The 14,313-nt window shown below is 35.0% G+C and overlaps 1 protein-coding gene across 1 annotated transcript; it reads right to left on the reverse strand.

Moving 5' to 3' along the window:
• Positions 1 to 924: 924 nt before the first annotated feature.
• LOC134252364 (uncharacterized) lies at positions 925 to 6,677 on the reverse strand. Its single transcript, XM_062734825.1, has 3 exons — positions 6,599 to 6,677; positions 2,097 to 2,449; positions 925 to 1,486 (listed from the first exon to the last, which is right to left on the reverse strand). The coding sequence occupies exons 1-3, from the start codon at positions 6,628 to 6,630 to the stop codon at positions 1,290 to 1,292; spliced, it is 582 nt and encodes a 193-aa protein (XP_062590809.1). The 5' UTR covers positions 6,631 to 6,677; the 3' UTR covers positions 925 to 1,289.
• Between the last annotated feature and the right edge of the window lie 7,636 nt (positions 6,678 to 14,313).

The raw sequence follows: 14,313 nt of genomic DNA on the forward strand, positions 1-14,313 counted from the left end.
GAGAGGAGTTGCGGATAAGAGATGGGTACCCCAAAGCGTAACAGATGGACGGACGGACAGACAGACGGACGGATGGACGGAATTAACGATTACTATATACCCTCCCGCTTTTCAAGCGGGGGGTATAAAAAAGAAGAAGAAAATACTTAAATGGTTACCTAATCTCGGAGGAGAATCTACTGGGCTTGATATTTGATCTAACGCCCACAGACCAAAGAATCTCCACCGAGATAAATGGAAACCTAACAACAAAACTTTACTACAATCATGGTGAGTCAAAACTCCATTGTTTACTTCTCTAAAATGTATTTATGTATCTGTAAACCCCTAACACATGTATTCAGAGTTTATATTTTCTAGTTGATTCAATACAAAGAAGCATGTTATGCTATATATGTAAGAACAATTTCTAAAACAAGACAAGCGACTGACAAACAAGTTGATAAAACAAGGATATCAGAAGTAGTGTTTTAAGTTGAAATTTTGCAAATTCTATGGGTGATACAATGACCTTGTCAGCAAATACAAAATATCATGCAGTTATATTTACTGCTGGGCCATTGTTTACATATCAAATTGTCTATGAATTTTCCTGTTTGCCCAATTGTGACAATAAGCACATGGCAAATGTAAACCGGTTGACAGGGGTGGTTACTTTTTTTATAGCACCTGATCCCATCTGATGCTTCTAGCGGTCTGTATTAGCTTTGAACCCAATTTTCATTATTACATTGGATTTTTTTTAGGTTGATAACTGTTAGTTAGATTATATTTTATTCAAGTTTTCATTTTTTTCCTTTTCCAAGTTTTTTTTTACCCCCCCCCCTCGTTCCAGTTTTTGAAATCATTGTTTTCATTGCTTATATACATTTAAGTGGACAATCCTCCCCTTTAATTCAATGGTCAAACTGATATGCCTGATATTAAGAAAATGCATATATTGAATGAAAAAATATGTGAAAACTTAATAATTTAATCATTGAAAGAATGATTTATGTACATATAATTATGTCAAGAGGAACAGTCATTATACCCTGCTCTTCCTCTCCAGACCGGTAATATGATGTCATTGTATAAATTCATTTCTTTTTATAGAATATACTAGTAGATACATTACAAATTAATTGTTATTTTTCAATGGAAAATTAAATGTTTTTCTACTTTTTCCCTTGACTTTTGGAATGTGATTGAGCCCTTTCCTTAATTTTCTTGCGAGGACCAAATCGAATATGTCTTTACAGCACTGGCAGGTCTGAGAGTACAATGATGGTGAATACGAACGTAATAATTCACACACCGACAATAGATCCTACTGCTTTTGCCGACGGACGAGGATCCGCAACAGAAATCTTGGCGTTTTTCTGGCTGTCCAGGTTCTTTTTCTCCACCACAAGTTTCTTTTGTATGGCAGCAATTTTGTCCTGAAGTTGTTTTTGTGTCCTGATAATTACCTGGTTTTTTGTACGTTCACATGGACATTTGCATCCTGCGAAAACATAAGAAAGAATTATTGACCATATACAGTATGCAAAATAAGTTAAAGTTCAGAAAAGTTTTTTTGTCGCAAGAGATACTAGTAATGGAAAACATTTTTTGATAACATATGAGATTATACTGAAGGGGAATCACATCGGTAATAAAACAAACAAACAAAAACTCTTTCCATTTACACGAATAGCATAGGAGATGGTTTATTATTATTTAATCAGTAAGATAAATTGTCCATATTTTCGATTCCACTTTGATTAGGAAGTTAAATAAGAACATTTGTCAAACAAAATAAAAAAACATGAATTATGTAGATAACTTGGTCAGAGAAGAAGACGAGAAAATAAAAAATTCTACCACTTCGACCTCCAGGTGAAGAGTGTTCGAATTTGGCTCTGGTTGTCAGATGCGGAAATATTCACAAGTGGATTATGTTTTGATAGGTGCTGTCTTTCAATCTGTGTAAACTCTTGTATTCAAATCAAATGAACCAAATAATAATAGATTAATTAATAGATATATATCTTACAGCGAACAGTCAGACTCGTATACAATTGAATTCTGTATAGAGCCCCTGATTTCCACCCAGCGATGATTTCATTACTTACTTTTACAGTAAGGCATCTCCTTTTCCCAGGATGCATCGGATCCACATCCTTGCTCCAAACTACCATTTATAAACCGATAATCTTTGGCACATTTGAAATGCAGCTTCTCTCCTAATTTAAAATCCTGCGTTTCTGGTGTTCCTACAGGCACAGCATGTAGGCTGGCTAATTTGGACACCAGTGTGTCCAGATTGCATATTTCCGGGGAAGGACTGGTCGTACTTGTGGTGGGTTTCTTTGTTGAAGTAGATTTCTGGGCTGTTTTTTGTTTTGAGCTCGTTGTGGTGGTTGTTTTTGCTGTGAGCTCGTTGTGGTGGTTGAAGTTGTGCTTGGGCTTGAAGATGACGATGAAACTAAATATAATTTTGAATATTTTAGATGTAAAATTAAATAATTTTATTTGAATTGAAATAATTTAAATTAAAAGAAAAATACTGTATCATTTTTTATTAGACTACATGTATTTCTAGAGGTTACTAGATAAATGTTTTGCTTGTTTATAGGTCTATATACATAAATTTGTATAAAAAGAAATAATTTTAAAAAAAGGAAATTAATTCTTTAGCATTGAAAAATAGCTCTTTGCCATTTATTTGAAAATATAAGGTATATATTTTGAATAAGTTTGTAAACAATATGACTTCTTTAGCATTGAAAAGTACATTTTTAACATACCTTTCTTTGAATCATACCTGAATCAATATTGACCAAATATGTTTTAAATAGACTATACGTTAAGCAGTACACTGCATTGGAGTCACATCTTTATTTAAAAGGATTAGCTTGAAATTGAAAAAAACTTTAAAAATTACTCAACACAAAATTACCTCTGGATGTTTCGCATATACCCAATAAGTTTTCGATATTTAAAAATCAGCTAAAGTAACCTTTATTTCAGGAGAACTCAGCTCAAAGTACTGTTATAAGAGTAAATTCCTTCATCCTTCCTGGTGGATATCTACATCATTCTCAAAATTTCTACTCAAAAGTCAAACACCTGAATTTTATTTTTATATCTAAAGTAGTCTATTCACCAAAGAAAAGTGAAGATATTCTGTATATCATAATTACATAATTACTGAGTTGTTTATTTTGATTCATATCGAAGACAACAAGCAAACCAGCTGAAAATAGGAATAGAAATATTCCGTTCCGTTTTTTAAATCTCCTTTAAAGAAATATGAATTAGAAAAATGGTCAGTTTCCATCTTATTTTCAATTAGATGACGTAAAACAAAATTGAATTCTATTATTTTGACTGACATTGCATTCTTGTTCAGTGCAATCATGTGCAATCCTTATTAAGATCAGTTGTTACTTTATTAATTCTCATGAAAATAAATAAATTTACTTATCAATCAAAGATTGTTTATTTCTAATGGAGTTTTTCGCAAATTAAAACTATTATATAGTTGTTCATTTAAATACCCCAGTATGTAGTAATAGGTGACTTTATCGAAAAGTCCTTCGATATACTTTTTAATTGTTAATTTTGATTCATATCAAAGAAAACAAATATTTCAAAATTGTGAATTAAAAAGAAATCCCCATCCATATTAAAAAAAAACTTTTTTCAGAACTTGAGACATTGTATTCTAGCCCAGTGCAAAAAGTGCAGTTAATTTTCTATTTAGAAAAGCAGGTTAATTTCCTTGCAAATAAAAAAAAAATCCATTCGTTTATCAGGGACAAGTATTCCTTATAGATAGTTTTCAGTAGACCCAAATTAACAAGAGTTATTTCCCTTCGGCCGCCATATTATGGGTCAACATGCTCATATTCCTTCATAATTCAACCAACTTTAACTTTTTTTAATGGCTATTGTGGGTGGGAAGCATTGTTTTTCTGACAATTATACATTTGTTAGAGCCTCCTTTATTTCATAATGTTTATTCCATAACAATTTTCCCCCAAATATTTCTGCTACACCCTCGTATATTTGGTAGGACAAAGAGTGAGAATTACCTGTTTGACCCACAAGATGGCGGCCAACGTGAAATAACTCTTGTTAATATGGGTCTACTGAAAACTATCTACATGTATTATGGATGTTTTGCGAATACCAAACTTACTCGGTTGATGAAAAATCATCAACATGTAGCTCTGTCGAAAAGTGTTTCGACACGATTACTGATAGTTAATTGGATTCTTATCGAAGAGAACAAATATTCAAGAATCTGCGAATTAAAAGCAATCCTATCAAGTGTCCTTTTTTTAAATATAGAACACGAATATTGAAATATATTCAGTTAAATTAAAAAACAAATGGACTAAGTTTATTTCGATTGGACATTTAACAATGCATTACAAGGTATTTCCGTCGGAGACCCACGAGTGATCTTGTCTTTAAGATAAGTAGAGACGAGATCACCTTTGGGTTTCCGACGAAGTGTATTGCAACAGAGTGCAACGTCGTGTAATGATGTTTTCATTTAAACAAGCACAAGTATCATTTTTTATTACACCACCACCCAACTTCTTAAGACAGCCTATTTATACATTTTCCCCTTCCGACTGATTACAAGTTGTGAAATTTGCATAACGTAATTAGTTACAACGTTCGATAACTCAAATTATGGCCCTTTGAACAACGTAGATAAAACGATCTTTGCTCTCTGCTTCATATTATGCAAATACTCAGTCGATGCTATAATGCGGCAGTTCTGTAAACTATATAAAAAGAGAGCCTATTCCAAGCAATAAAGTGGCTATTTCAGAGTGACTAAAGGTAATGTCACGTGTAAAATTTCAATTCAGCTTGATTAATATGAGTTCATCTCACTGAACAAATAGTGCTAAACACACAGCAATTCTGAAAAGAGCGTTCTATATTGTTTTACATTGTAATTCGGGGCTTAATAGTTGTTTGATTGGGTTTAAAAATTTTTGTTCATTAGTCAATCAAACAAGTTCGAATGTTTTTCACTGTCTTGCATACCCCCAACAAGTGCATCACAGAGAGCTAAAGATCTGCAGCTTTGTCAATATATTTTTTTCGGAGAGCTACAGATCTGCAGCTAATCAGAGCAATAAAATATAATTTTGATATACAGTATTTTGTCGATATTATCGATTGCTAAATCAAATATACGTGTATGGAAACTCCAAATATGATTGACTATTGCATTTATTAAATAAATGCTCCAGTGCAGCTCTGTTGCAACCACTATTGAAATAATTATATCAATAGTGGTTGAGAGTGCATTTCAATAGCAAATATAGTTAGTAACCACTATTGAAATACGACCACTATTGAAATAATTATATCAATAGTGGTTGAGAGTGCATTTCAATAGCAAACATAGTTAGTAACCACTATTGAAATACGACCACTATTGAAATAATTATTTATTAGAGGGGAAGAGTGTATTTCAATATGATGACCATATGTTTCAACCACTATTGTAATACGACCAGTATTGAAAGAAAAGTTTCACCGCGCATTTTTTTTTTTTTATCCAAAATTTCACAAAATATTGGATTTTGGGTGAAAAATATATAGATAAATAATTAAAGTATATAAATTATTAAGGATAGTTTTTGTGAGGCAGAATTTTGAACATTAAAGAAGGTTTACAATTTCTTTATATTATAGTAATTTTTATTTGCATCAATTTCAATGAAATCAGACCAAAAAATATACCAATCCAGGCATCCATATTTTGTTTGTATCATCTGTACTTAAATGAAGATTTAGATAGTTATTGAAGTAATAATAATTTCAAAAGTGATTCAAATAATTATTTTGATAGTTGCTGATAATACTTCAAAACTAAAACCATAATTTTATCCTGTTTCAAAATCTTTGTTTCAAAAGTGAACATTATTTCAATAGTGGTTACTAACTACGTTTATTTGTTATTGAAATGAATCTCAACCACTATTCATATAATTATTTCAATAGTGGTTGTATTTCAACAGTGGTTACTAACAATGTTTGCTAATGAAATGCACTCTCAACCACTATTGATATAATTATTTCAATAGTGGTCGTTATTTCAATAGTGGTTGCAACGCAGCTCCACGCGTATTCGAATGAAGTTACAAAAATCTCTCTCTCTCTCTCTCTCTCTCTCTCGGTGCGCTCTAGAGTGGTTCCCCATCAATTTCATCATACGATAAACTGCTCTCTGTCATTATGTAACAAGAAAGGTTTCAAAGAAAGCTTAAGATGGATCATTTCATTGTTTGTTTGGATTGTTTGGATTTATGAGTGGATTGAGAAATTTAGTATATTTGAGACCGTATATACATTCATCACTTTAACATCACTTTGCTTCATTACGGTTTGCTTTGATTGAACATATTTTATTGTTTCTTATCCTTTTGATTACCAATAAAATATGTTCAAGTATAATAACACACACGCACCCTCACACAAACAGAGAGAGAGAGAGAGAGAGAGAGAGAGAGAGAGAGAGAGAAGCAGATTCAAGCTTTAGGATATCTTTGATTCGAAAGATTTTTAAGAATGGTTCCAATTCCAGGGTAAGGTAACTTACACGAGCAGGTCGATAGAGGTGATCCATTCCATTTATGACTTTGATATACACAAGACACAGTGAAGGTAACAGTTGGTATCTGTTTACATTCAAATGAAACAGTCATTTTGTTCCTTGTACATCTTACAATGTTCTTGTAAGTCCACACAGTGTCATCGTATGAGCAAGTGGCTTTTCCTAAAGAAGAAAGTTAGTAACTTAAGAAGTTAACGCCCTTTAGGAAAAAAAGCCGTGACATTCACTGGGGAATGCAAGTTTTGCATGTCCAATAAGGGTATAAGATAATTATATATTAGAAAAAGATAAAAAAAAATCTTTTCATAGAAGATTTTAGTATCAAACCAATTAATTTATAATTGTACACGTATCTATAAAATGAAAAAAAAATCACTTACTACAATGCAACGGAGTGCTGCCTCCAGAACAGAATGCATCTAAAACATATGTAGTATATTTAAGAAATGAATTTAATCTTCTAAAATCAACTTCATTTCTTATATTTACATTATTTTCTGATGTATTACCACAAATTACGCCATTCAGCTGTCATTTTTAAAGCAAAACAGTCTGCACTATAGTTTTGACGTCAAGTACGGTATTATGGCGTAACAATGGAGATATTCAGGCTCACCCATGGTAGTTCATGAGAAAATGACAATTATAATTTGTAAGGAATGCTTAAGACAAATAAATGTAAATATTTGAAAATGAGACACATTTGATTATTCTCATCATTATATGTAAAGCTATCTGTAAATAATAACAGCGCGGATCCAGGGATTTCATAACGAGTGGGGTGGGGGCGGGGGTAGAGGACAGGGGATCTGGGTGCTTTGAAGCCCCCTGCAAGTCCAGGGCAGAGCTTTCTAGGTTCAGGAAACTGAGGGATTCTTTCAGATAAGTTGTTTTTGTTTAGGATAATACAATGTTTAAAATTCAAAATGAAATTTCAAAAGAAAAAAATCAAACCGGGAGGGGGGGGGGCACAAGCAGCGCGCCGGTGATGGATTATTAATTTGAAAGTTTTCATTCATTATCATTTTTATGCAACCGGATCGATAGGTGATAGATCGGGGCGAATATTGTTTTTGTCCTGTCTGTTTGTCTGTTTATCTATTTGTCTGTCTGTTGTCAACTTTAACCTTCGCCATACCTTTTGAACCGTGAGAGATAGAGACTTCATATTTGGTATGCATACTACTCCACTAATCAGGTTCTTTCAAATGACACCAAGGTCAAATACTTTTGACATTGACTGTGACCTTTATGATAAAAATAGCTTTCTCGAATTTTGTTGCCGCCGGCCGCATAGTGTTTCACAAACACACCTTGTATTTTTTTTTTTTTGGAAATTAATAATCACTATCTACTTTGTTGGTATACAGTTAATCAAAGATAGTTGGATACGTTGGACTATTTGCATAACTGACTCCGCCCACATGTCCAACTATCATTGATGTCCCTGGCATACCCAACAAACTAAAGAATATTTCCTTATATTTCCATTTCATTTTGATTAAAATTTTAAATTCAGATTAAAAAATGTTGTCCAATAGATTTAAATTACACGAGACCTACCATATCAATGTCAATAGTCAAAACCAATTTACAAGCGTTGTCCGGTTAAAGTTCTTTGGGGTGAAAATAATCATCATGACATTCTAGTATTTCACCAGACAGACATTCTTTATTTCCTCTGCAGCAGAGATCAATACATCAAAATATTAAGTATGTAATAATATTTGAACTTTTAAACAAAAATGTGGAAATATGTACACAATTTCTCAATTACGCAAGTTACTGTCCATAATTTAAACACTATGTACATTATTTATCAATTTTTTGAAGTTTTATACTTCATGTAAGTGAGTGTTCATTTCTGTCATCATACGCGCAACGCCAGTTGCTACAGCAAGCATAAACATTTCCCACTCCTCCTCAGATACGATCGAACCACGTCTTGATCCAAGAATGGTATCAGCGATTACGTCGTCACTATTATTTGTGAGATTAACGTAAGATTGGACATTTATCGCGTTTACTATTTCGTCCATCAAGCTGTCTCTGCTAGCAAATAGCGTTGGACATTCAAGGAGAAAATGCAATGCAATATCACTTGTTGTACGCGTTCACCTCCTCTTTAACGATGTCGACCGAGAGTCTGATTACTGAGGCTAATTTCCATGTGTGTTTCGGAAGCTTCAAACCGAGTAGCCAAAGGGGATGAGCTGATAAATTTTCATGTATTTCTGCGTATCTGCGAAGCTCTTTTCTTTGGTTTAAGTTCTCCCTCCACTCACGTTCAGCAGCAGTATCAACTACAGTTCCTACGAATTGCTTCCAGGTGTATTTTGGTGGGACGTCACGATTCAAAAGGTACTCCCTGAAAAAGAAATCAATGTTGTATTCCCTCATTATGGAGTGAATATCTGCTATGAATCCACGCTTCGGTCTTGGTGTCGTCGAACCAAAAGAGCACAACCTTGCAATGAAAAGCTTTTTGTAGAATAGAGAATAACTTGATGTACAGAGTCTGTTCCAGAACATCAACTTGATTTCATCTATACTTCTTTTCATTTCAACCAGGCCAAGGGACACGGTGTTGGTGATCTTTGGTCAAATCCTTGCATTCGACGGGCCGCGTATCTCTATACAATTTCCAGCTCTTAGAACGACTTTTTAGAGATCACATCCCATAATTCGCATCCATACAAGATCGATGGCATGACAACTGTTTTCCACAATTTAACGCTGGTCATGGGATGTATACCCTGATCATGAACTCCTATGTTGATAAGCGAGTTTAATATGCGCTTGCCCTTCCTGCATGCTTGTGTGATTGCTGTATCGTTTCGCAACCTATCAGTAAGGACGACCCCAGCATAAACATTTTCTGAATGTAAGTTGATGTTTTCCTGACCAAAAATAAATGGTCTAGCCGCAGGTTGCTTTTGTCGCTTTCTACTAGAGCTAAAGAATAGAATACAACTTTTGTTAGGATTATAACGCAAGTGCCAACGTCTAGCGTAATTGTAGACAATATCCAGTTGCTTCTGGAGACCACTGGGAGTGTTGGATATAAGGGAAGTGTCGTCAGCCAGAATAACACTTGGAATGTGAAGGTCACACACACAAGCTCTAGTCGCACTGTACAATATGTTTTCAAATAACTTTTGTAGAACTGAGGTTAAGGTTATATCTCTATAGCTATTAGGGTCGAGCCTGTCTTTTTTTCCTCCTTTGAACAAAGTTATAGTAACTCCTCTTTTGAATTGTATCGGATATTTTTCGTTGTGTAGAATTGCGTTAAACAGCTCTAACAGGATTTCTAGAATAATGTCTTGCACAAAGCGCAAATGTTCAATGACAAGTTTGTCAAGGCCAGGTGCTTTTCCGTTTTTCATTTTCTCCATTGCTTCTGTAACCTCTTCTTTCCTTATCATAACATCACCAACTTTATCAAAGTTTCTATAGGATTCTTCCTTCATGTTTATTACAGAGAGTTCTACATGTTCTTCGAACCTTTGATCAAACAACGGGTCTTTTGTCTTTGCAGCAAGTGTTTTGTAGTGTTCGTACCATGCTGTTCGAATGATATCTGGATCGCGTATGATCACTCCGTTGATCCGAAGTTCATGGGGTGTCCATGATTTCTTATTCCGATTTTTAATAGTACGATAAAATAGACCCATGTCTATTTCTGCTGTTTTCTGTAGTTGATCCAGTTGTTCTAGTTCGTACTGCTTTTGAGCAACAGAAAGTGCATTTGTAAACTCCCTTTTTGCGGCTTTATATTCTCTGTAGGATTGGAATTCCATGCCACGTGGCCTATTATGTTCAATCCACACTGCTCGCTTTTGTCGATTAATAGCGTGAAGTTTCTTTACATCTCCGTATTTCCAATATGGCTTCAAATATGAACGATATCTCTTTCTAGGAAGTGATCGTTTGGCTGCGTTCAAAAAGACATTCGTTAGGTCCCCTATATACTCATCAAGTTCACCTTCAGTTTTTCCCACCAAATTTCTTTCTAGGTTCTGTAGCCCTTCCCGGATACACTGTCTATATAACAGCACATGGTCGTTTGTAACTCGTTTCCAGTTTACATACACGTCATCATCACTATTTCTCTTACGCCCATTAAATGTTGGAATTTTACATGGTAGACGTATATTCAGAAATATCGGAAGATGATCTGAACAGTTAAGATGATGATCATCTATTATTCCACACGAGTCAATAAAATCTTCCTTGTTCATTTGGATAATAGCGTGATCTATCATGGATGTCTGAGTTCCATTGTGTGCCATAAATGTGTAATCAGGACCATGCGACTTATGCTGACTCGTTACTGATACTAAATCTCGTTCGACCATGAAAGATTCAATAATGATACCTCTATCATTTGCATGGTAATGATTTTTCACTCCATGTTCTTTCGACAGATGTGCATTGAAATCACCGAGTATAAATACTGGCCCACATTCACTGTATGCGTCAAAAAGTTTCTCTACACTTTCTATTGATTGTTTGTACTCATCTATCGAAATGTTGGTCGAGGGTAGTAGCACTCCAATGACATATATCTCAATGTTTTCAAGCTTCACAACCGCTATTATCACCCTGTCCGTACAATCGTGTTCAATGGGAAAGACCTGGAGTTGCTTGCGCCACATCAAGGCAATTCCACCAAAGTCTGTAGATCTTGTACGATTTTCCAGTTCGATGGGAATAGGTTTGTCGTGGATACCATACACATTAAACTCATTGTGAATCGTGTCCAGAAAGGTTATTTGTTCAGGTAAAAGCCAATGCTCTGTAACGACAAAAATATCACTTTCGTCCAACAATTTTGTCAAATACGGTGTGCTATACATTATACCACGAGTATGCCATGCTTTTATGCGTATCATTGTAATAAGTATTATAAACAAATACACAAAGCACACTTTTGATATATGTCTCATGCAACTATTCATCACTATGCCTATAGTTGCGTTCGCGTTCAGTTTGCCAAGGCCTCACAAGTATGCCTTCTGGCCAAAACCCGTGTTCCAGTGCCTTATCTGAATCCTCTGAGCGCACATTCACCCGTAAAGTGTACGTATGTTTTCGTTGCTTCCAAAGCTTTAACGCAGTAACTTGTGTTACGCATACATTTCTTTCCATGGCGTACCGTTTGATGGCATCAATTATGTCGTCCAACTCTCCATCTGCTTCGACACGTGACATTAGAAGTCTCTTTATACGTGGACCTGTCTTCACACCGCGAAATACATAACCATCAGGTTCTTGTGGCGTGTCCTTCTCTGTTGTATCAATGTCAATAGTGCGATTTGTTTGCATTACTTCATTAGTGTCTAATGTTTTCCGAATTTCCTTTATTTTCCTGTGAATGTCCGCTTGTGAATCTGTTTATTGAGACACCCTTTTATCTGTCACTCTAACAGTGCGCGATTCATTCTTTCCAGATCCTTTTCTACTAAGTTGCACACTAATTGAACCTACTGATGGTCCAGTGGAGTTATTGCTCGGTTCCACTCGTACAGCATCGGCATACGTTTCATTAGGTGTGTTATTTGTGTCTAGTAAACTTTCTTCGCATTTTCCCAAGGATTGTTTATGACAGAAATGTTCTTTTATACCTTCAATGTCTTTTTCTCTTTGTGCAATAACTGATCGTAATTCATGAACTTCTTTTATGAGCAGTGTTCTGCTGTTTAAAGCTTTCTGTAAGTTCACTTAGCTTATCTAACACTTCTTCGCGAAAACTAATAAGAATGTTACCAAAGTCTGAAGAATCAATAGGAAACAGGCGTGTCCTGAATCCAGGCGAATTCAAGGCCGTAACTAGGCTCAAATTTTTAGTGAGGCAAGGGTGCTGGGCATTCCTAGTCTCAGACGGGACAAGGGTAGTACCTGATGGCCAGTGATGTGGCTTTCCAGGGGAGGGGGGGGGGGTATCCTGAAACCTGGGTATTAGAAAATAAAAGATTTAATTTAAATTAGAAAGTTTTTACGTTTTGGATATATTGTCGCCCGCATGGCACGCTGGTTAGAGCATATACTCTAGAGTCACAGACTAAGGAGGGGTTCGAATCCACTGCGGGATGTAGAGACTGGTCCTTCGAATGAGACCGTAAAAACTGCGGTCCTATGTCACAGTAAGTGATGGCACAAAAAAAAGATCTCTCACTGTTCAATCATCTTCAGTGACCCTGAAAACCCAGTACAGATTTAAAACTTGCAGCCCTCCACCGGCAGGTAGTGGTATCTCAATATGAATGAGAAATTCTTAGTTCTAAGGGATGTTAAACAATCAAACAATTTACAAATCAAACATTTTGAATTATATTTTACATGTGTTCTTCATGAAAATGAGGCTCCTGGTGAGATGAACGATTTACAGAAATTGAAACAAAAGTTGAAAACACTAATTTAGCACGAAGACACACATAATTCATAAATTCGATGTAAAACTTTTTTCACTTTTCAGAAAACTCTAAAAATTTAGTGAGGCAAATGCCTCAATGGTAGTTACGGCCTTGGAATTACTAACGGAACCATTGACCCTTGATTCATTTGTATTGTTAGGGCTATTATTGTCGCTACTGTCACCGCTATCCGATGGGTTTGGCTGCACACGATTTTCGTCGACACCGTCATTGTATAGACTTTTAACGGAAGTCTGTGAACTTGTGGTGTAGTTTTCACTCACTGACTTAATTCTGTCACGACAACACAAAACATTTCGAATATCACTTGTTTGTAAATTCCCTTCTACATAATGTAACAGCGTATATATATCATCTAGAAGTTTTTCTATCGACGTAAACTGACCAGTATTATTTCTTTTGACCAATTGACCTCTGGGGGTTTCGGGACTTTTTACAATTGCAACTTCATACAAACACTGACGAACATGTGCAATATTTTCTGGAGGTTCTCTGTATAATGCTCCTAGGTTTAGCTTGAACCTTGTGCGATCAAACGTACCAAACCTTTCGAGTACTTCTTCGTATATAGCATTTGCACATATACTATCGTCATCGGTTTCAATGGCCGACATGATTAATCAGTTCAGAGTTTGAATATCATCCGTAACTTGGAATATTCAGCTTCACGAGTAACGTTTATAAGAATATCACAATGCTTACCAACATGGACTATCAGTCTTTGGTATTTCAAGTAGTTTGAACTGCTTTTACGACCATCAAAGTAGACAATCTATGAGACCTGTAAATAGAGCGTCCGCAATGAAGGCCGCCATAGCATATAAGAAATTTCCAGTTGAAATATTTTTAAATATATTAAATATTAATATATAAAATAAATTAAATTACAATTGCATATAACCGATCTTTTAAAGTTCTTAAAGAAGGGGGTAATAAAAATGTAATAAAAGAAAAAGTAGAAAATATATGCTCATGAAATTTGAACCATAAAAATTTGAGAATCTCTCTATCATTTTTACATTTTTTTGTATACATCCTTTGTATCCGTCATATTTTATAGTACTCTGTAATCACAGGAAAATTCGTTAATTTTTGGTATAATGAAATGTCCCCCCCCCCCCGGAAACAAGACGGTACAAAAAGCCTATCGTGATATTTGTATAAATTCCTAAAAAGTGTGAAATATTGGCACTTTCCTACATATTCCTATAGTAAATGTACATGTACCTGTAATTTGAGACGTTCCCTTAAAAATACCTG

The sequence above is a fragment of the Saccostrea cucullata genome, unplaced genomic scaffold, assembly GCF_032062105.1.
Source record: "Saccostrea cucullata isolate Sc308-1 unplaced genomic scaffold, CSIRO_AGI_Scuc_v1 ctg69, whole genome shotgun sequence".
In the NCBI taxonomy this organism is placed as follows: domain Eukaryota; kingdom Metazoa; phylum Mollusca; class Bivalvia; order Ostreida; family Ostreidae; genus Saccostrea; species Saccostrea cuccullata.

Bases quoted from the DNA above. Each gene is read 5' to 3' on its own strand.
- LOC134252364 (XM_062734825.1), bottom strand. From the start codon at position 6,630: ATGGAATGGATCACCTCTATCGACCTGCTCGT. The intron at 2,450-6,598 runs GTAAGTTACCTT...AATTATATTTAG, and splicing joins ACCTCTATCGACCTGCTCGT to TTTCATCGTCATCTTCAAGC. The intron at 1,487-2,096 runs GTAAGTAATGAA...ATGTTTTCGCAG, and splicing joins GGAGATGCCTTACTGTAAAA to GATGCAAATGTCCATGTGAA.